Source organism: Nothobranchius furzeri, chromosome 7, assembly GCF_043380555.1.
Source record: "Nothobranchius furzeri strain GRZ-AD chromosome 7, NfurGRZ-RIMD1, whole genome shotgun sequence".
NCBI lineage: Eukaryota > Metazoa > Chordata > Actinopteri > Cyprinodontiformes > Nothobranchiidae > Nothobranchius > Nothobranchius furzeri.
Window position 1 is genome coordinate 51,796,828 of NC_091747.1, and position 22,907 is coordinate 51,819,734.

At 42.3% G+C, this 22,907-nt stretch overlaps 1 protein-coding gene across 2 annotated transcripts in view; it reads right to left on the bottom strand.

Moving 5' to 3' along the window:
- The window catches only part of arfgef1 (ADP-ribosylation factor guanine nucleotide-exchange factor 1 (brefeldin A-inhibited)), a 63,074-nt gene extending 41,416 nt beyond the window's left edge, over nt 1-21,658 (bottom strand). For both annotated transcript variants that reach the window (XM_015955240.3, XM_015955239.3), the window contains exon 1: nt 21,139-21,658. In XM_015955240.3, the coding sequence (XP_015810726.3) occupies nt 21,139-21,262 (124 nt within the window). In that variant the 5' untranslated portion in view covers nt 21,263-21,658. The remainder of the gene's footprint in view (nt 1-21,138) is intronic.
- Between the last annotated feature and the right edge of the window lie 1,249 nt (nt 21,659-22,907).

Consider the following 22,907-nt stretch of genomic DNA (forward strand, 5'->3'; position numbering starts at 1 on the left):
GCCTCACTCTCAGGAAAAAGTGAGGCAGAAAAAGCTGCACAACGAGAAGAGGTGACCAGAACCTGAGGAAGATTGTGGAGAAAGACCAATTCCAGACCTTGGGGGGCCTGCGGAAGCAGTAGACTGAGTCAGGAGTAGAAACATCCAGAGCCACCATGTACAGGGGTGTGCAGGAAATGGGCTACAGGTGCCGCATTCCCCAGGTCAAGCCACTTTTGAACCAGAAACAGCAGCAGAAGCACCTGACCTGGGCTACAGAGAAGCAGCACTGGACTGTTGCTCAGTGGTCCAAAGTACTTTTTTCAGATGAAAACAAATTTTGCATGTCATTCAGAAATCAAGGTGCCAGAGTCTGGAGGAAGACTGGGCAGAGGGAAATGCCAAAATGCCTGAAGTCCAGTGTCAAGTACCCACAGTCAGTGATGGTCTGGGGTGCCATGTCAGCAGCTGGTGTTGGTCCACTGTGTTTTATCAAGGGCAGGGTCAATGCAGCTAGCTATCAGGAGATTTTGGAGCACTTCATATTTCCATCTGCTGAAAAGCTTTATGGAGATGAAGATTTCATTTTTCAGCGACCTGGCACCTGCTCGCAGTGCCAAAACCACTGGTAAATGGCTTACTGACCATGGTAGTACTGTGCTCAATTGGCCTGCCAACTCTCCTGACCTGAACCCCAGAGAGAATCTGTGGTATATTGTGGAGAAAGTCGAGAGACGCAAGACCCAACACTCTGGATGAGCTTAAGGCCGCTATCGAAGCATCCTGGGCCTCCATAACACCTCAGCAGTGCCACAGGCTGATTCCCTCCATGTCACGCCGCATTGAAGCAGTCATTTCTGCAAAAGGATTGCCGACCAAGTATTGAGTGCATAACTGAACATAATTATTTGAAGGTTGACTTTTTTTGTATTTTAAAAACACTTCTTATATTGATCGGATGAAATATGCTATTTTTTGAGAGAAATTTTGGGTTTTCATGAGCTGTATGCCAAAATCGTAGGAACAGTAAAAGGCTTGAACTACTTCAGTTGTGTGTAATGAATCTAATATATATGAAAGTCTAATGTTTATCAGTACATTACAGACAATAATGAACTTCTATCACAATGTGCTAGTTTTTTGAGAAGGACCTGTAGAGTAATATTGTTTTTGGACAGTAAAAAGTAAAGGGGACTAAAATTGACTTTAGAAAAAGTGTGTGTGTGTTGGGGGGGGGGGCATGTCACCCTCTGGCCCCCCAAAAAATTACACCTATGGTGACAGCACAGCAGGTTTTCCCATTATTTATACAGTCATCTAAAGAATCCTCAAGCTGTCAAAATCTGTCAACATTATCTACACTGAAGGGAATTTAAGTTCAGAGGTGTTTGATGGCCAGCGAGTGTACTAGAGGTAAATACAAGAAAACACACCTCAGTCAGGGACTTCCCTATCATTTAACCCCTCTAATATGAGCAACCACCTGAAGGGGAACTGAATAGAAACTTCCCACATTTCGGAAAACCTTTACCTCGGCAACCCTTCCAGCCCCACAAACCAGATTTATTATAAAGCCAGATCCCACTTATAATCACGTTTATTACATCGATCTCTGTCCAGTAAGGACAACACTGCAGAACAATGCCTGTATATTATAACCTCAGTGGCAGACGTATAAAAGCAAACCTAGCCCTCATAAACAAAACAGCACCTGATATAGGAGCCCGAAACGACAAGAACGTCTGTGAAAGATACATGAGACGATCGGCACAACGGGCTGGAGTCAACTCACACAAAACAACCCGACAGCTTCAGGTTACAGTGTCTGACTGTGATGCCGGATTAAACGTGGCTGGCCTGATCGAGAGGGAAAAACAGCAACACCACACCTAAACAGAGAACCTGACGTTGAGCCGCGACAGGTTTCTGCCACGCTTTATTTAATATGTCTCAAAGGGGCTTATCGGTGATCCCCGTCAATCACGCTCACACTAAGCCCAAGCTGATCAAGGCTTAGACATCAACTACACTCCTGTGTAGTCAGCCTCTTAGGGTGCAGCTAGAACAGATAAGGTGATGAATCAGCAAGAGTGGTATTTGGATACACTGAGCCAAAGGTCAGAAGTTTCACAATAATGGTTAAAAACTTTGCAGGATCTAAGAGATTAGCTGAGGAATTTCCTCTCCCTCCTCCAAGATTCACAGCTCACTTAGTTTACACTCGATTCACTCTCAAATGGGAAGTTTCAGTGTTTATGTAAACAGATATGGTAAAATGATGCGCATGAATATTCATGACGTCTTCCCAGAATAAACGAACATCAAATCAAGGTCGAGAGTGAGGATGGTTTTAGCTGCCATCTGAAAATACCACATGCAAGCAAATGCTTCCATCAGGTGGCTTTGAATGTTGCCCATGTTTTCTATGAGGAGTGCACTGCCTATAAAGTCTTCTACTAGTGCAGTTCCAGCTGTATGGACTGTGCAATATAAAGTACCAACAGAAACTCCAATGGGGTAGCGGTCTTCAATTACAGAACTATTCTAAGAAATAAACAAAACGGTCAGAATTACAACAACTCATTTCCCTTTGTGTGCAATACACAAAAGTAGCAGTAGCTCAGGAGGTAGAGCGGGTTGTCAAGTATTCAGAAGGTTGCAGGTTCAATCCCGGCTAAGACGTGACAATGCTGGTGCGGTGTCCTTGGGCAAGACACTTAATCCACCTTGCCTGCTGGTGGTGGTCGGAGGGACCGTTGGTGCCAGTGTTCAGCAAGCCTCGCCAGTGCGCCCCAGGGCAGCTGTGGCTACATCGTAGCTCATCCCCACCAGCGTGTGAATGAGTGAATTACTGATTGGGTTGTAAAGCACCTTGGGGGGTTGTAGAGCCCTAAGAAGGCACTATACAAATACAGACCACTTAACATGCAAACACTAATTTGAATCCATTTTCAGTTGGAAGGCTTGCAGCCTGCTGCCTGCTACAAAACCTCCAAAACAAGTGGCATGTCTATGACAGCACCAATCTATTAAGCAATTTTCTGCTTATTTGCTACATTATTCTGATACCATGACAATGACTAAATAATATTGGTCTACTTTGATCTTCAACCGAAAAAAGTGAGATTAAAAATATATGAAAAAGCACTGAATTAAGATTTCAGTCCATTCAATTCATTTACATAAACGCCAAATCACAACAAGAGTCATCTCAAGGCACTTTACAAAGCAAATATTCTTATTGAACCCATTTATTAGTGCAGTTCAGTTAGTTAGGTTTCCTAAATAAGGAAACCCAGCAGTGAACACTATAATAATAATAATAATAATAATAATAATAATAATAATAATAATAATAATAATAATAATCTGAGGTTGTTTGTTGTTGATTGCATTGTTCTTCTGTGATTGTTTGGAACATAAACTGAAAGAAATTCGATTGATTGCAAAGCACTAAATGAATGCCCATGAAATCACTATAACATGGCCTCTGGGGTACCATAATCCCGTCTACTGAGCTCATCTGAACAGTGTTGTGGTTTAAAGAAGACCTTAACAGCGAGCGTGGCGGGTAGGGTCGAGCAATGACAAGCCGCTCCCACCTGGGTACATACTCGTGCCGACTTCAGCTGATGGATGAGCACTAATTCAATAACCAGATGTTCTGCCAACAAGCCATCCAACCCACAGTATCACAGTCACACCACCTGCATTTACCTCAAGTGCACAAATACAAAAGGAATCTCTCAAGAGGGCCTTACTATTTCATCACTTTAAGATGCAACACATGCTGCACATGGATGCTAAACTGGTAAGAGGGAGCTAGATAAACAGACAGCTCCCTGGAGATGGGTTTGGACACATCACAAGGCCAGCAGCAAGAAACAGCTCAATGGGAGGGGACGACGGGTTCAGACAGAGAGGACAAATAAGGGACAGAGAGAGAGAGAGGAAGCAGGAACCAGGCTGGCTTTCAAAGACAATCTGCTCCAACTACCCGTCTTTCTATGGCTCTTTGATTTTGTGTCCCTGTGCAATACAAGAGCATGTGTTCTCCTATTGCTGGGGACTTTTTCACTTTAAGATACATTTTAAAGGGAAAGGCAAAAAAAAGGGGGGGGGGGGGATTATTTCAATGCATACTAATTATTTCCTGCCTTTTAGTTGGGTCAAAAAAAATCTGCAGTTTAATTATGCAAATGCCTTCTCTCCAACAATTTCCTCAGATACAAACATGGGAGAGAGGTTAGAGATGGTTTTCTGATTCGGTTACCATCACCTGAAAAGGGGACTGGAGATTGATAAAGGCCATCCTGCCTCCCGAAGAATCATTTCCATTTCAAAAAGTTTGGAGCCCATTTGCATCGGGCACAGATCCCAAGGTAGGAATTAACTTCCTCATGCAGCTACCTGCTAAAATTCACATCCGTTCGTGACTGTGTTCAGATCCACAAAATGAGTCACGTCTTCAGGTTGGGACCGTGATCTTCTAACCAGGCAACGTGCAAGTAAAAAAAAAAAAAAAAACGCTGGAACTAGAGCTGCACGATGTTAGATTTTAGCACTGGCAATCGCACTGTATAAGTCCATGATAGTGACATCGCAGGTCCAGCTACGATGTTCATCTCAATGTGTTCTTATCTTGCAGTGCATGTAGCGATCCACCGGTCACAATCTTTTTTTTACTTCCATTTGCAGAAGCAGACCACAAGGGGTTGGTTTTATGACATTCCACTGTTTCCAAATTTCACTGGCTATTTGATGCATCAACCGCTGCAGTTGGGTTAGCTATTGGGGGCGGCACTTTTGACCTGTCAGCCAGTAGTTGAAGAGTTCACCTCAATAGAAGAGGTAACCCTTCACCTACTGGATCAGATAAGATGTTGATCAAAGGTATGAAGCTAATTTGAAGATTTTAGCAGCATATTATTTCGAATTTTCATCTATTGCCATTTTTAAATCACGAATAAAGACCCACTTTTATGACTTGGCATTTGGCCTGTGCTTCCTTTTGTGTTTGTTTTTTTGGTGTTGAATGTTTTAATCTTTTTTGACATGTTCTTTTATTGTTTTTTTATGATCGTCTTGTGCAGCACTTTTGTTAGCTCAAGCTGTTTTTATATGTGCTATAGAAAGAAAATGGTATGGTACGGTATGGATTGTAGGTGTAAGAGTTGTGGACTAACTATTTTACATTAAACCTGGACCGCACTATGCGTTTTTCGGCCGTCTTAGACAAATCCATCATCGTGAACAAAAACGGTGAACACGAGGGTGATTTGCAAGTCTGTGGCCACCCAGTGTGACCGGCCCAGTGACAACATATTGAGCGCTCTCTCTCACCCAAATCCAGCCTTCAACAGCCTTAAGCACTGCTTAAAAATGTACGACTCCAGTCTACCATCGACCAATGAAAACACACCCAGGGGAGTGACGCGAACAACTAGTTACGAGAGTACAATACGAGGGTAGAATTAGCAACAATAACCAGTGGAGACTGCATGCAGAAACATGTGGACCACTCCTTTTAGGAGTTTTGTTGGGGGTAAAGTGTTTACGGTGGTGCTTTATTTCTCTTTTCATCATTTGTTGTCTTGGGTCGGCTTTTAGTGCTGCCAAGTGCGATCATGATGTTAGCGTGTCCTGCTAACGCAGAATGTTGTGCAGTTTGGCTGACTGAAATCTTTGACTGTCCAGTGGGTCACCTTTGTAGAGTCCTCACAGTGGGACACGCAGCAGTCCTGTGTGATAGCCAAAAAGTGCAGTGTGGTCCGGGCTGTAAGTTACATTAACTGGATCCTTGTAGTTTTTCTTGAAGATGGCTTTTTTCGGTCAATGAATGCAGAGTTATTTTGCCTTTCCAAGTGGTTTGCCAAAAGCTTTTCTTGTGCCTACAATTATGACTGTAACATTTAGCATAAAACACTTACTTGACCCGGAAGAACACATTTTGCCACCAACGATACCTAAAACACCAACGGGTTTATCGTCAACCAGGCGGCAGGAGTGAAGCATAAAGTCCTATTTAAGTAATCAGTAGAAGATTCCTATATTTTTTAAAATCGTAGAGAACATCGCAGTTTTAGAAAAAAATCACTATGTGGATATTTTTCCAGTGTTGTGTAGCAGTAGTTTAAACTAACCATAAAGACACAAATAGTTGCTTGAGGGTATAAAAGCTAACTATGATCAGACTAAACTGCTCTTTTAAGCATTTTTGATTAAGCAAGGGTTTTTCAAAGATCAGTTATGATATACTGTGCACAAACATATTAACAATGCATACAGCAAGGTACTACAGTTGGCTAATCCCGCCGATTGTATTGCCTTGCTTCGGTGTGTGTGTCCTTCGTTTTCCAACAAACAAACAAATACACAGCAGCTGTGATCACAGAGCAGCGCCTGATTAAAATCAGACCTGAGACATTTCCATTGTCCAGGATGAAAGTGAAGGAAAGTAATTACATTTGGTGGGGAAGAAGGAAATGGTGTCAGAGATTGTCTGGGCTGACTAATCGCGTGTGCACTAAGGTTTGCACGTGCACATATATCTGCTTTATGTGTGCGCGTGCGTGTGTTTGTCCCACCAACCCCCTCATTCAAGCTCGCGTAAGCCCTCGTCTAATCACTAGTCTCCCACCCGAGGCTGAATCAGGGCTCTCGTTTTCCAGCCAAAAAACCCCAAAGCGCTTTGCCTCCGCAAGGTCTTGATTACTCAGCTGTTGGTTTTGTTACTGAAATTAATTCACTTTAATATTTCCACTCTGGACAAAATGATTTGGCACTTTCCAACGGTACGAGCTGCACTTTCTGTTCAGTGAAATGGAGTCATTATACTTTGCTGCGGCAGCTGGAGATGAGTAGTGAGTCAATAGAAGATAAATACAATATATGTGGTGTTAACTGCAGCCTCTTCAGCTCATTCAGCCAGAGTGACCTTTTCTAATCATTCCTGCACTCCTCCGACTGCCGTTACAGGGAACCTGAACAAAGCAGAGCTTCACTCAGGCACAGCTTTATAGACTTAAAACAATCCATTTGTTACTACAGTTATATTTTTCTTTTTTATTCCAACAGAAAATCAGTTGAGCATATTGAGGATTTCACCTCGATAACGACAAATGGGCGACAGCTACACATATGCGTTGAAGCAAAAGTTGTCCACTAGATGGGGCTGTCACATGTATCATGTTGAGTCACATTTTTACTCGACTCAAGGTGGTACAGCTTCTTAAAGGGACACGAACGCTGCCAACCTACACACACTTTTTTATTATGAAATTTATTGACATGGGAAAATTTGTCTCGATGACAGTCAGAAATTTCAATAACGATAAATTTTCGATTGATTGCTTAGCCCTAATTGAGCAGCATTCTAAGTGTTCAAAATCAACGTCCAAAATTTTTGCAGGGGGAATGATGATTACAGCTCATAAATACAAAACTTGGCCATTTCACACAGCTTTCATCAGCTGGAGGCACCAAGAGCTGCAGCTGAACAAAAGCATGAACAAGAAACAAAAGCAATTAGTATGATTTTACAGCTTTTGCATTGCAACCAGGTAAAAACTGACATTAAAAAAATAAAAAATGTCTGCATATCTGAAATGTACAACCTTAATCTACAGCAGCTCTGACAGGAAAGAGGCCCGACACGCTTTACCTGGTTTGATGCAAAAGTCTAGCCTGCAGCACAAACTTCAGTGAAAATGCAACAAGAGCTCTTTATTAGTGTCCTTGAGGCATTTTAGTTCTGAGTGCTGCTGGTCAAAGGATTTCAACTAGAAAATGACCCAAGCTTGCACATGATGCTACTCTATGTCGGTTTGTTTGAATCACCAAAATACAACAGCAGAGATTGGCCGTTTCCTTCTGAATCTTAAAAAATATATTCATGGGTCCCTGGTCTTAGTTACAAGAGATTTCTACTTAAAGCTCTCATTGGCTAGTTTTCAATAAACCTGCTGTGACCTACTAGACCTTTCTCAGTGGCCTAGTGGTAGAGTGTCCGCCCTGAAACTGGGAGATCAGGGGTTCGACTTCTGGTCGGGTCATACCAAAGACTTTGAAAAAATGGGACCCAATGCCTCCCTGCTTGACACTCAGCATTAAGGGGTTGGATTGGGGGGTTAAACCACCAAATAGTTCCCAAGCGCGGCTTGTCTGCAGCTCACCGCTCCCCCAGGGGATGGGTCAAATGCGGAGAATAAATTTCACACACACACCTGTGTGTGTGACAACTAATGGGACTTTGACTTTAACTTTAGTATATATGAACCACTCGTTAGTCATTTTCTGTGGAAGAAAAGCTCGGGCGCTTCCGTGTCAGTATGTCGGGGAAGTGGGGGGCGTGGAAAAACAGCAGGATTTGGGAGTCTTGCTCATTATTATTAATATTTGGTCATCTGCCTCTGACTGGCCAACAGCAACGCACCTCTAAAACAGACTCTGTTCAAACTGCAACGTTGATGTTTTATCTCTGCAAATAACAAAATCCTAAAGGGTTCTGCCATGTTGTGGAGCTACTAATCTAACAGGTATTTGCTAATGCTAACAGTTAGCAACATCTCTCCTGGATGCTAAATCAACAAAAGCCTTCTCGGTGGTGAGCTAAGATGGGTGAGTCAGTGAATGTTAACTTTTATTGCGACATAGATTTTTGTAGCGTTTTCTGACCTAAGCGTTATACTGTCTATTTTATTTTGGCGGCTAACACAGGAAACCAGGGTAGGAGACAATTTTGAAGTTCAGCCTGAATATAAAACAGAGTTACTGATTGTATTTAAAAAATATTCTTGTTGAAACTGGTCTGATTTAACAGCTTCATGTTTTTAATTAAAAAAAAAACCTTTCAGTGTAATTACAATTGCTTAAGAGCAACATCGCCTTGTTTTTGGCAAGGCAACCTTACAACAAACCCCTCCGATGCCTCTTCCTGAGCATTGTTGTGATGTGTTATGTGCACAGCGCCAACCAAATGTCCTGAGATGAATACAAATGACTGATCAATACAAGATATTTGGAATAAAGCCCCTGAAACAAATGCAATGGAAACTCAGTGCAAGCAAGAGCACAAACATCACACATATTCACATTTTCCAGTGGGTCAAAGGAGAAACCCATTCAGTTCCACTTTACAGCAGCCTGGGAAATCAGAGTGACATAAAAATGTCATAGAAAGGTGCCGTCTCGTCCCATAGTTACCCTCTGCTCCCCAATAATGCCTTTCTGTTCCTGCCAGGTACTTCTCAGCACTCGAATGATTGCTACAATTCTTTCAGAAGCACGAAGAGTTCATTTCTTTTTTACAATAAATGCATAAAGATTCAAGGCTATCCCTTGTTGCATTCAAGGCTATCCCTTGTTGCAGAGCCCTTCGTTTCCTGTGCTCCACATATCAGGAAGGTTGTGTCGGGTCTTTGGGGAGTCATGGTCAAAACCTCAATTAATGACAGGATCGTTTAGAACCTGGTGCTTATCATAGGTGAGCAGACGTTGAAAACGGAGACGCTTATCATGTAGCCTCACCATTCCTAATGATCAGAGGTGTATTTGTTGCACTAGCGCTCCTGCCAGCTCAGAGGAAAGAGATGCAGGCAGTGGCCTTGGGTTTTGAATTCAAAAAGAGCTTTCAAACACTTGCTGTTCTGGTCTTTGTTTACAGCTTTAACTCAAGGCTCTTGGTTATCGTGGACGGGAGGAGAGTGTGTTGCACCAGTGATGCTACAAATGCAAGGCTGAAACTTTTCAGCAACACAACATGGGGTTTGTTCACAAAAGAATAATATAAAACAAGCATTACTTGTTTTCTACATTTCATTAAGAAGTGATTTGATAATATTTGGATTATCAGATGTTTGCTGATCACTGGCCGTGTCCATGTTCAGGGGTAGCGTTCTAGTGAGAACCCATCCAACCTGGTCCATGTAGGTCGGGTCCTTCCCTGACCGCTTAGATTGGAAGTAACTTGTAAAGTTGGTGTTTTGGACTTCACATTTATACCGAGCGTACACTCGTAGCACTCGGCTCCATCTCGAACTGTTCGACTTCCTCGCAGAGCAAAGCTCACAAGTCATGGTCTCACGCAGTAAGACCCAAACATGAATTCTAAAACCTTGTTGAAAAGCTGAAAGAAAACACTTCTGATTCACTGAATTCAAAATATTTCATGAGATGGACGTCTTTAAACAGAACAATAGTGAGTGGACTGAGTCAATTCAACACTCTGATTTACTGACTCCAGCTGAAGACGCGACTACACTCTGCTCATGGATTTCCTTCATGTGAACGTGTACGCATGTCTGCTCCCCAGTGGGTTGTGGTGGCGGCTGGTCATTACTGAGCTAGGATGTTCTGGAGGTTTCTTCCCATTATAGGGAGACTAGGCAGTTTTGGCTTGCTTTTAGCACCCCCTAGAGTCCGTTTAGTACAACCAAAATCAAAACATATCTCCTCGTTCATCTTTTTAACATCTTAATCTAACAGCTGAAACGTCTCCTCAGCCTTCATTAGTGTCTACAGGAGTAATTCATCAGCTGTGTTCATGAACTAAAACATGCAGGGAACGTGTTGGAAGCAGACTGCAGCAACAGGTATGTCAGCTCAAGTCCAACGGATAATTCCAGATCTGGAGGGCCGGTATCGAGCAGGTTTTGGTTTCAAGTCTGCATCAACACACCTGATTCCAATTAGCAGGTGATTAACAAGCTTCTGCAGAGCCTGATGAGCTGCCTGATGAGCTGCTGCATGGGTGATTCAACCACTGGATCAATTGTGTTGGAGCAGAGATACCGGCCCTCCTGGACCAGAATTGATTACCCCCGCAGTAAAAGGTCATTTTAGCACATACTGGCACAAGAAAATGATTTAAAAATACAAAGAAGTTGCCTAGTATCCATTTAAAAAGGAGTTTCCCTCTCCACTGTCGCTACATGCATACTTGTGTGGGAAGATGGAGAAACGAGGGCCCAGGCAGGATTAGATCTTCAGATTCCCAGGTGAGATTCACGTGCGCTAACCAGTTAGCCAAAGGGATGTCCCCGGGGACAAGCAGCCAGGGCGCTTACCAGGTCACACTTGATATGGGGATTGATGTAAAGTAACCGACACTAGTCAGCAACTCTAATTTCCCTCTGGGATTAATAAAGTATCTTTGATTGATTGATTTATTGATTAACTCAAAGCAATCTGCTGGGTTCCTTATTTAGGAGACTTACGGTAACCACAGGGAGTGCAGAATTATTAGGCAAATGAGTATTTTGTCCACATCATCCTCTTCAAGCATGTTGTCTTACTCCAAGCTGTATAGGCTCGAAAGCCTACTACCAATTAAGCATATTAGGTGATGTGCATCTCTGTAATGAGAAGGGGTGTGGTCTAATGACATCAACACCCTATATCAGGTGTGCATAATTATTAGGCAACTTCCATTCCTTTGGCAAAATGGGTCAAAAGAAGGACTTGACAGGCTCAGAAAGGTCAAAAATAGTGAGATATCTTGCAGAGGGATGCAGCAGTCTTAAAATTGCAAAGCTTCTGAAGCGTGATCATCGAACAATCAAGCGTTTCATTCAAAATAGTCAACAGAGTCGCAAGAAGGGTGTGGACAAACCAAGGTGCAAAATAACTGCCCATGAACTGAGAAAAGTCAAGCGTGCAGCTGCCAAGATGCCACTTGCCACCAGTTTGGCCATATTTCAGAGCTGCAACATCACTGGAGTGCCCAAAAGTACAAGGTGTGCAATACTCAGAGTAGGGCTGCAACAAACGATTATTTGGATAATCGATTAATCGGACGGGGTCTCGACACGATTAATCGATTAATCGGATTACATGGGGAAATTTTTAAAAACTGCTAGGGAAACGTTATTTCTCTCCTTCCTTCACTTTATTTAACACAACATTATTAGAAAACAGTTCAATAGCAGAAAAACAACATGCCATCACCTAAATTGTCTTATAAGGTGTATAGACAGAGACCCTAAGCTACATCTATCTGTGACCTAAAATGCTTGGTCCAAGTTAAACAGCTTAAGGGCAATTCTCATCTGTTTTGTTTGATCTCATCTGTTGACATATATTTTAAATGTAATTAAACATAGGCTGTGAATTAATCAAAATTGATCACTATTTCCAAAAAATGACTGAAAAAATACCAAATAAAACAAAAGTAAATGAATGCCATCCTCCTTGCGATGATGCCCTGGGCAACTGCCATAAAGTCACATCAAGAAATGCTGCTGATCATTCCAATGATCCCAAATAGACTCACATTAGGCCACATGAAAGCAACTGAACCCAAAAATATATTAACCAGTATATAACTGCACTCTCACACAACACACCTGCAGCAACAGTTAGGACTCCTCCCTCCCTTTTAAAAGCGTTTTTGCTTCCGAGGACATTGTGGTTGTAAAACCACACGCTAGTAGTCTGGCCCCGGTGTGATCAACCAGTTTCTGCGGGAATGTGACGGCGGAACCAGGGCCAGATTAACACTTTGTTGTACCCTGGGCAACAATATTCAAGGGCTCCATCATCACGACCCGAGGATCACCATAATGTGGTCACATACAGAATATTTTACTGTAATATGCAGTAAATATACTCAATACTTGAATGCCTGACAACACGTAACCCGCCCAGAGTAACCTTTGACCCACCTCGTGTGGACTGACCAATGAGGAGAGGGTCTTAACTTGAGGCCCTCTCTTCATTGGTCATTCTGCATGAGACTGACTCTCAACTGACGTTCAGTCGTAGGCAGCGAAGCTTCTCTGTGCAGCGCAAAAGCCCGGGTGGACAGTTTGTTTAATGTAGGGTGATCATATTTCCATTTCCAAACAAGAGGACAGGGGATCTGTGCCTATGATGTCACACTATGGCAACGCCACACAAACCATGTTGGGACCCATTTTTTGTAAGAACTAAATTAATATCAGATTCTGCCAATTAAAGGGCTCTAAAACAATTCATATGTAAATATTTAGCATATTTAATGCAAAATCAAATTTTTCTGCTTTAGTTCTGCAACAAGGTTTTATTAATAATAAATTATTATACCTTTTGTTTTACTACAGCATCGGTACGCTTCCTGTGCATGGATTATTAAGGATGCTTGTTTCAGCTGTGAGATTAGACGATAGGATCAATGAAAAAATAACTAGTCACACACTCCATGGAAACTTTCAAAGAATCCACAAATAGTGGCTTTCAAATGGTTTTGTTACTTTTTGCAAGTTTATAAAAGAAGCAGATGAGACAGCATGTCTGATAATTTAGTTTTTCATCTGACAATATTAGAACATGTCAGTAATGTCTGAGGGGCTTTTATAAACACCGTATAACTAACACTACTGGAGAGGGCATGAATTACACAGAGGCTTCTGGGGAGCCCAGTTATTGGGGGGGGGGGGGGGGGGGGGGGGCATTTTGCCTTGGCCCCCAAAATGTCTTGAAACGGCCCTGGGTGTGTGACTGAGTTTTGAAGGTGATCTGAATTGTATCAGATGTATAAATATGACATGTGTATAACTTATTGTTTTTTATAGGTAAAAACGTGTAGTGGTGATAAATCTACCTACATTTTACTTTTCAACACTTTGTTTTCAGCGCTTTGTTTCACTTTCAGCGCTTTGGGCTTCCTGACAGGGTTGCGGAAGGCGCTTTATAAATAAAGCTTTGATTGATTGATTGATTGATTGATTGTTTTTTTGTTTTTATTGAACTATTTTCCTGTCCTGTCTGTCTCTCATCTTCCTGCATCTCCTCTTAATTCTCCAGAAAATCTGTTGCCTGGATTCTTACCTTTTCACCTCATCAGTTACTTTTGAGCAGATCAAAGGGATCTCCTGACCGAAAAGCGCAGAGCGCGTTTTCGATGCTGCGTGAGGTGACATCACCACAGCACAGGTGATGAGCTCCGCAGTAGCGAGCTTCAGGCACAAATAAGACAGAAAATAGAGAAGATGTGCAGACAAGAACGATCGTGTGCTAATTATAGTTTTTTGGTTGCGCCACTTTGAGAATGGACCGTGCGCTGGAAGCAGCTGCCTGGATCGCTGTGCAACAATGCGGAACCGGTTCGCAGCAGCGCAAGTCTGCCGGGCCGGCTCTCCCTCGCGCTGATCTGCCGCTACCGGCTCTCCCTCGCGCTGATCTGCCGCTACCGGCTCTCCCTCACGCTGATCTGCGGCTCTCCCTCGCGCTGATCTGCGGCTCTCCCTCGCGCTGATCTGCGGCTCTCCTTCGCGCTGATCTGCGGATCTCCTTCGCGCTGATCTGCGGCTCTCCCTCGCGCTGATCTGCGGCTCTCCCTCGCGCTGATCTGCGGCTCTCCCTCGTGCTGATCTGACTTGCTCTGGTCTGCGCGCAACGGCGGGCGGGATTCGGGAAGGGGGGGGGGCGCTTTTGGAAGAGTTGTGCGACACAACGAATCGATGACGCAATTCGTTGCCAACGCTTTTAGTAATCGATTTTCATCGAATTTATCGATTCGTTGTTGCAGCCCTAAATCAGAGACATGGCCAAGGTAAGAAAGGCTGAAAGACGACCACCACTGAACAAGACACACAAGCTGAAACGTCAAGACTGGGCCAAGAAATATCTCAAGACTGATTTTTCCAAGGTTTTATGGACTGATGAAATGAGAGTGAGTCTTGATGGGCCAGATGGATGGGCCCGTGGCTGGATTGGTAAAGGGCAGAGAGCTCCAGTCCGACTCAAGACGCCAGCAAGGTGGAGGTGGATTACCGGTTTGGGCTGGTATCATCAAAGATGAGCTTGTGGGGCCTTTTCGGGGTGAGGATGGAGTCAAGCTCAACTCCCAGTCCTACTGCCAGTTTCTGGAAGACACCTTCTTCAAGCAGTGGTACAGGATGAAGTCTGCATCCTTCAAGAAAAACATGATTTTCATGCAGGACAATGCTCCATCACACGCGTCCAAGTACTCCACAGCGTGGCTGGCAAGAAAGGGTATAAAAGAAGAAAAACTAATGACATGGCCTCCTTGTTCACCTGATCTGAACCCCATTGAGAACCTGTGGTCCATCATCAAATGTGAGATTTACATGGAGGGAAAACAGTACACCTCTCTGAACAGTGTCTGGGAGGCTGTGGTTGCTGCTGCACGCAATGTTGATGGTGAACAGATCAAAACACTGGCAGAATCCATGGATGGCAGGCTTTTGAGTGTCCTTGCAAAGAAAGGTGGCTACCGTAAATCCTCTAATACAGGCCCGGGCCTTTATTTGACTCAAGCTCATCAAGCTCCAGGCCTTTATTGGAAGGAGGGCCAGTATTAGAGGCAGGCCTCTATTTCTAATTGAGCAAAATGAACTAATGGTTCGCTGGAGTTTTTGACAATTAAAATTGCGCCCACATTTTCAAAGTTAAACACATTTCTTTTAACAACAGTATTTTCTGCTTCAGCCATCTCCCCCCTCCCCCTGCTTCAGCCATCTCCCCCCTCCCCCTGCGCAGCGGCAGCAAACTCACTGATGCGCCTGCAGCCTCTCGGAGTTCCTGCTGCTCTAAACATTAAAATAATTATTTCATTTTCTGTTCCACTTCTGATTACCTTCAATGGTGTCTGTTTGTTGCAACCACCAGGTACAAAAACTAACTTGTTTTTATTTGACTATTTTTCTGTCCTGTCTGTTTATTATCTTCCTGCATCTCCTCTCAATCCTAAAGAAAAACTGCTACCTGGGTTCATATATATTCACCTCATGAGTTACCTTTGAACTGCAGTTCTAAAAGATCTACCGACCGCAAAAACAGCGGAGCGCTCGCTGTTTGGCGGCCGTATCAGTGATCAGTGCGTCGGAGGACAAGGTGATGCGCGCAGCGCCCCGCTCCACAGCAGCGAAACGCATCAGGAGCTTGTCACCTGCTGACAGCAGGCTGCTGTCTTTTCCGAGGGCTGCATCTTGCCGGTCATTATCACGTGACAGCGACTAGTCGATGACAGGCGTAAAAAGTCACTACAGTAATCCCTCGTTTATCGCGGTAGATGCGTTCCAGACCTGGCCGCGATAGGTGAAAATCCGCGAAGTAGGGACTCCCAGCATGCCCCTCTCGGGGATTCCCTCACGTTGCACCTACGTCACAAACCGCGGCTATAAACGGAAGTCGCCTTTCCAGCTCACCACTCAGTCATCGTTTCTTCAGATTCATGATCAGAGTTTCCAACCTACCGATCAATCCAACGAACTACCAGCTCATAGCAAGTTATCTTACTTACTTCTGGAAAGCCCGGCATTTCCGTGTCACTTCGTTGACGCTCGAACACTCGGGGGTTTCCTAGACCGGCCGGCGTTTCACCGACGCTATCACTTCCGTGTCTGTGAAACCACGCTCCCTATGGAATTATCGTATGATCACATTCTCTTTTTGTGGGTAAAACTCAAGAAAAAAAATTTTTTTTACTTGTTTTTTTTTTAGTTTTATTACAAAAAGTGCATTTTATGATGAAATTGATGAAAAAAACAAGAATTTCTTGATATTTCGCATAGAAAAATAACGCGAATCAGTGAAAAATACCGCGAATCTGCGAATTCCCCCTGAAAAATGCTCCAAAGAAAAAATCCGCGAAGCAGCGAATCCGCGATGAACGAACCGCGAAGTAGGGAGGGATTACTGTATAGTGAAGTTGACTAGTTCATACACCCCCTACTGCTGCTCTCCAGAGTGTTCTGCAGCATAATCAGCACGTTCTCTTTGAACTTGATAGTGTAATGACCTGGCTGGGGTTGTAAGCCAGGTGCATTCTGGGTATTGTTATATGTGTTTCCTATCGTTCTGCTAGTTCCTATGTGCTGATTTGCGTGTTGTGTGAGTGTTATGTAAGCCACAGGGAAGGTGATGTGTGTTCTGTGGAGGGGTTGAATTAGCATGGTTAACTGACACCGTGACTCTGTGTGGTAGGAGCGTGATAGAGGATTGTGTCTGTAGCGTTACTAACCATTGAAGAAAAAGCCTAATAAAGGTCCGGGTGAACCTCTATTGCCTCCTGCTGGTTGAGTTGGGGACTATAACCATGCCGCTGGGACGCTCATACTTGCTTGTCACCACATTCCACCCGGCCACAATAAGAGACCGGCCATTATTTACCTCCGCTGACTCCGACACCGGCCAAAATTGGAGACCCGGCCTTTAATTGAATACCGGCCTGTATTAGAGGATTTACGGTATATTGTCGCTGATTTGTTTTTGTATTGTTTTTGAATGTCAGAAATGTATATTTGTGAATGTGGAGACGTTATATTGGTTTCACTGGTAAAAATAAATAATTGAAATGGGTATACATTTGTTTTTTGTTAAGTTGCCTAATAATTATGCACAGTAATAGTCACCTGCACACACAGATATCCCACTAAAATAGCTCAAACTAAAAACTACTTCCAAAAACATTCAGCTTTGATATTGAGTTTTTTGGGTTCATTGAGAACATGGTTGTTGTTCCATAATAAAATTATTCCTCAAAAATACAACTTGCCTAATAATTCTGCACTCCCTGTAATTGGCATAACAAAATTGTGATGTGCTTTGGGACGACTCGTCGTGATTTGGCGCTATATAAATAATTTGAATTGAATTGAATGAAACCGTGATGTTACTCAAACACACTCCTAAATTACAATCTAATTTTTGCAACTAAAACCTCTTTAAATGATTCGTGAATCCAAAACTCTTTAGCAGGCCTAAGAAGCTAAATTTAACACAGCTTAAAAAACAAAAACGGTATCTAGCCGGCTTTGAGTTTTCCCCCAAATTTCTTAATACATTTGAATAGTGCATTTTATAAGACGGCAGTAAAGAAGACTGTCAGTTTTGTTTAGTGTCTGCTCACTGAGCAAGCGGGTAGTCTGACTCACTGGGCTGCTTAAAAAAGCCTGTCAATTGGTGACTTATTTTAAGCACCATTCTCCTTTACTACTCTGACTTACTACAAGACGAGACAACAGCTTGTAACCTACAAGCTGCTTCTGAGCTGTGACGGAAATTAGAATAGCTCAAAAAATAATAATAATAAAATCTCTGCCTGGTTATTTAGGAGAATGTTTGTAAAGTAAAAAAAAGTGTTGAGTAACCACAAAATTGTTCAAACTCAGCACTCTTTTCCTGACCCAATTCTTTTCAGGTGAAGCAACAGAACAAAGTAAATTGCAGGTAAAACAGATTAAAAGGAGCTTTGAAGTTTTTGCATCAGTCTTTTCCTTTTGCACCTTTTGACCAATTCCCAGATAACGGGACCCTGCTGCTGCTGTTTGGAGTGTGTGAGAAACAAGGATGCTATACCTCGTGTGAAACTGCAGAGTGACATTTTGATAATCCAGGAGAAAGGTCAGAGTAAGAGCTATGAGGGTAGCCTGCCTACTAAAGATAGCATAAACACGGCTTTACTGATCATCTCTAGATTTTTTTGGGTGTGAAACATTAGAATAAACTCTTTCTAAAAACAGAGAGGAATGATTCGATTTTCAGTGACAGAAAAGATAAGACTAAAAGATATTCTCTTTGAGAAGCTGGGGGAGATTATGTAAGGCCCTGTCCACACGTAGCCGGGGATCTGCCAAAACGTAGATATTTTTCTACGTTTTGGCCTGTCATCCACACGAAAACGGAGTTTTTTCACACGAAAACGGATCTTTTTAAAAACTCCGGCCAAAGTGAAGATCTGCGTTTTCTCCGTTTTGGGTGTCTGCGTGTGGACAGACAAAACCGGAGTTTTAAGGTCCGCAACGTCACTTTCTCGTGACAAAAAAATGCTGACATCACGTGTGCGACCTGTGTTTACACTAGCCGACAGCATGGATGCCCTCAAAGCTGCGCTCGCTTTATCAATTGTCCAAGCGCTTTTTGCTTGTTTGTTTTTGCAAGCGGGATTACTGCTCCTTGCGGAAGACCACAGATGAAGGACGAGGTTAAGAATGGGGGAAGTACTGTCGCCTACAGGTCTGGCATGTCCTTAACAACGTATTTATCAGGGTACGTGGGGACAGTTTTTTTTTAAACGAGGTGGTGTTGATGCAAGTTTTTGGAGGGGCGGATATTCGTTTTTAAAAAAACCCGGCTACGTGTGGACTAGGCCTAAGTCACCTAGTATACTTTATGTTTATTTATTCTTGATCAATGATTCAATCAACTGAATGTAATATGTATTGCTCTATGCCTCAAAGCATGCTCACTTATTCAAACACACCCACACATTCTTGAATTCCCACACACACACACTCTCTCTCCCACATATGATCTCAGTTTCACTCCTTTCTTATCTCTTGGTATAAATAAACTCTGTGACCAGATGTTCGGGGCATTTTGCCTCGTGCATATGCCACAGTTATAACTGTTTGAACTGTCTGCTCATTGTCTCCTTCTCTCTTCACTACAGGAAATGGGGTTATTGATAAACATATTGATAAAATCCATGACACTGAGTCACCCAGTTGTTTTATTTAATTTTTTAATTCCATGTGCAGAATAACTTTACCCCTAATCGTCTCCTTGCAGAAATTCTCATTTTGAATTTTCAGAGCATGGCTCCACTTCCATCCTCATTTTTTGCATTTGTTTCCACTCAGTTTGCTTAAATATGATCTTTACAAAAAACAAATGCAGCTCATCTTTTAATTTTTTTTTATAATGGTTTAAAGATGATGTGAGCCAAGAGGACAATAATTTTAGCACTTATCAAACACTATTTTGCCTCTATGCACATACTAAACACAGGCAAACCTGTGGCACTCAGCTTTTTTTTTGTAGCTGTAGGACAATAAAAATTATATATGCATGTGTGGGTGGGTTGTTTCAGCAAAACATCAAAACAAGCCCTGGGAAACATGAAGAGTGCATTTAGGCTTCCAGCTTATTGCAAAACCTTGCAACTGCAGAGCATGTGGATAATGGCAGCATTGTCAGGACAGGTAGCATGTGTGGCTGCTCCATAACACAGACTCTTTGTTTCAGTCTGCCAGAGTAATTTTACTTCCCAAGCTGTCACAAAAACAGAACCCCACTTCTAGTCCAAGCTACACAAAGCAGTTAGCCTAGTAGACTTGAGAGATAAATTCCAAGTGAAGCCCATTTTAATTATGTAGCTCTGTTCTAAGGCTTTATTTGGAAAATAGTTGATTAATTGTTGCAAGTTATTAGTTTTATTATTTTCAGCCACTTAAAAAATTAAATATATGCCAATTACACATGCTAACAGCTTCCTAAAGCTAATAGTTAAAACGGATGTTAAGGGATGTGCCTTTCAAAAATAAAGCACTTTTTAAAACCATATGCTATTAAGAAGAGTAAAAACATTTTATAGGAAACTAACATTAACTATTCTCCATTCGTTTTATGCTAAATGCAAAGTTTCTCTGCTAAAGTTGAAACAGTAGCCCCTTGAAATTCTAGTTCGCATCCTGTGTGTTATGCATAAAACTTATTTTAAAAGTAACCGGAAGTGCCATTGCCATTTCCGGTTAATGACTAGTTCTCGTATGAAGGCGCAACTGTCATCTATTACTTTGTGTTTGTTGCCAACTACATTTAGCAACAGAGACAAAGAAAGGTCCAGAACGAATAGTGATTAAACTGGTTAATGAATAACGTATTAATTAAATGGATAATGCCTTCCAATGATGGCCGAGCAGGGACACAGCACCGTGTTCCAGGAAAAGATGCAAACATTCACCTTTAATAGATTAAACGTGATCAAATTAAGCTATTTAAATAGCAATAGTTTAAACTAAGATGGCATATGGGCTATTTGGGGTTATGTTGGCGTTTAAAAGGGAGCACAGCAGTCGGCAAGGAAGTTTTAGTACGATATTCGGCCCGTTCTAAGGTTGCTACTAGTTTCGCAGCATCGGCTCGCTCGGTGTTGCAAACACCCACCCGTCCTGCAGCATTTCCGTGTTTTAGACGGAATCACTCAAAACGGGCTCACGCCACGTCGATAAAAACACAGATGGATAAAAAATTTAATACAACACTGTCTCTCCTGAATCGGTAGGCTTGGAATAGCTGTAGAATACACTTTATCGCTAAAAGGATGCGACATTTCTTCCAGGATACCCTGTTAATAAGTGAAAGGGTGCATGACGTGTCTAAATCAATGAGTCCAAGTCCAGAACAACACGGTGATGCTAATAAAAACCAACTCACCCAGTGCCACCTCACAGGCTTTGCGCAGCTGGGAATGGTGAGCCTTTTTCACCTCCTTGTCGGCCAGGATCTTTTCCAAAGCTCTTGTCAGGAACATGTTTTTCGTTTTTTTCCCTTCATACATATCGCTACGGAATTTGGAGCGAGGTGTGCCTGGTCCCAAAGAAAGGGGGTGAGGGCTGCAGCCGCCTCGATCCGAGATGTATTCCTCCACGAAAGTCAGCCGCAGAGCCCTTAAGAGACAAACATAAATACAGAAGGTGGGGTAAATCCCTCAGATTGCCATTAACAACCTGCCTCCTGCGCCATGTTGGAGAGAGGAAGCGACGTCACGTACGTTTACAAGCGGACGGCCGCAGTGAGGCAGCAGGGAGAGGCAAAGTCTTCCCCATCAATCCATCCATCAACCCGATTTACCAACGCTAAATACCATTAAATACGAGTTTTACTAAAGAAAACACCGGGCAAAAGATCTTCAGATGTTATGGCAAGCTGTTGTTACATATAATAATAATAAGACCCAACACCCGCATTAGACACACCGTAATTAAAACGAAATATAGCATAACATTCATTGTAAACTGAAATTAAATCTTTGCAAGTAGCAATTTATATGAGCAGGTATTTTTGTAAGAAATCCACTTGTACAATGAAAATAAATGTCTCCGCAGCTGACATTGTGTCCTAAAACAAAGTCCAAAGTAAAATAAATAAACATAAAAGTTGCCATTTCAATATTTAATGGCTTGAACAGAAATATTTGATCCAAAAAGCACATTACATAACATACCTTAGCTGTAATTTGATTTATTGGTTGGGCAAATTTATAAGATAAATCAATACAAATATTTTTGCATCACATGTATTTCACCATGCATGATTTATGTAATAAATGAACAAAAATCTTCGTATGTATGTCAACAGTGTTCTTGTAGATTTGTTTAGTAAAATGAGTTATGAATGTTATGAACACTGTATAACTTTAGTTTTGTAACAGTTTGTGTCATCCTCCCATTTTTGATTAACGATAATAATAATATTTTTCATAATATACTTTTTTTTGTATTGTTAATATTTTATTTATGTGTCTTTGTCGTTTCTGTTGTTCAATACGTCTAAAATAAACCTAAATATCTTGCCTGGGCTTGCTTTCAGTCAAAACCACAACATTTATACAAAAATGAAATGTTTAAAGGAAATATGTCATGACATTTTTTCTATAGCAGTTATGTGGTCAATTAAAAAACTTTTTTATGAAGTTTGTTGCACAAAATCTCTCTCACATAAAGCAATTAAAGTACTTTTATTCTCAACAATTTCAGTACATTCCAGAATGAGGCAGTCTGGGCTGGGTAGCTTATTTGGCTTCACATCTGGGTAATATGTGCATTTTAGGTGACTTTTTTTCAGACCCCTTCCTCGGCAGTCCGTCTGGGACCAAGGTGACACTACAAACTGATTGGCCAGCTGAAATTCATGTCTACCACTTCTGACTGGCGAGGGCTTCATGCATGCTTGATTCATTATCATTCTGGATGCTGTGGAGTAAAGCCTGGTTTATGCTTCTCTGTCAGCTCCGCAAGGGACAGACACGCACGGATTGACGGAAGCGTTTTGCTCTCATACTTCTCCGTCTCCTGGAGAGTGTTGCAAAGCAATTGCCCGGCAGGACAACAGAGGGCGTAGCGCTGTTCTGTGGTATCCTGTCATGTATCGGTCCAAGATAGTGTGTTTATATTGTGTTTTTGTGTATATAAGAGACTTTTAAC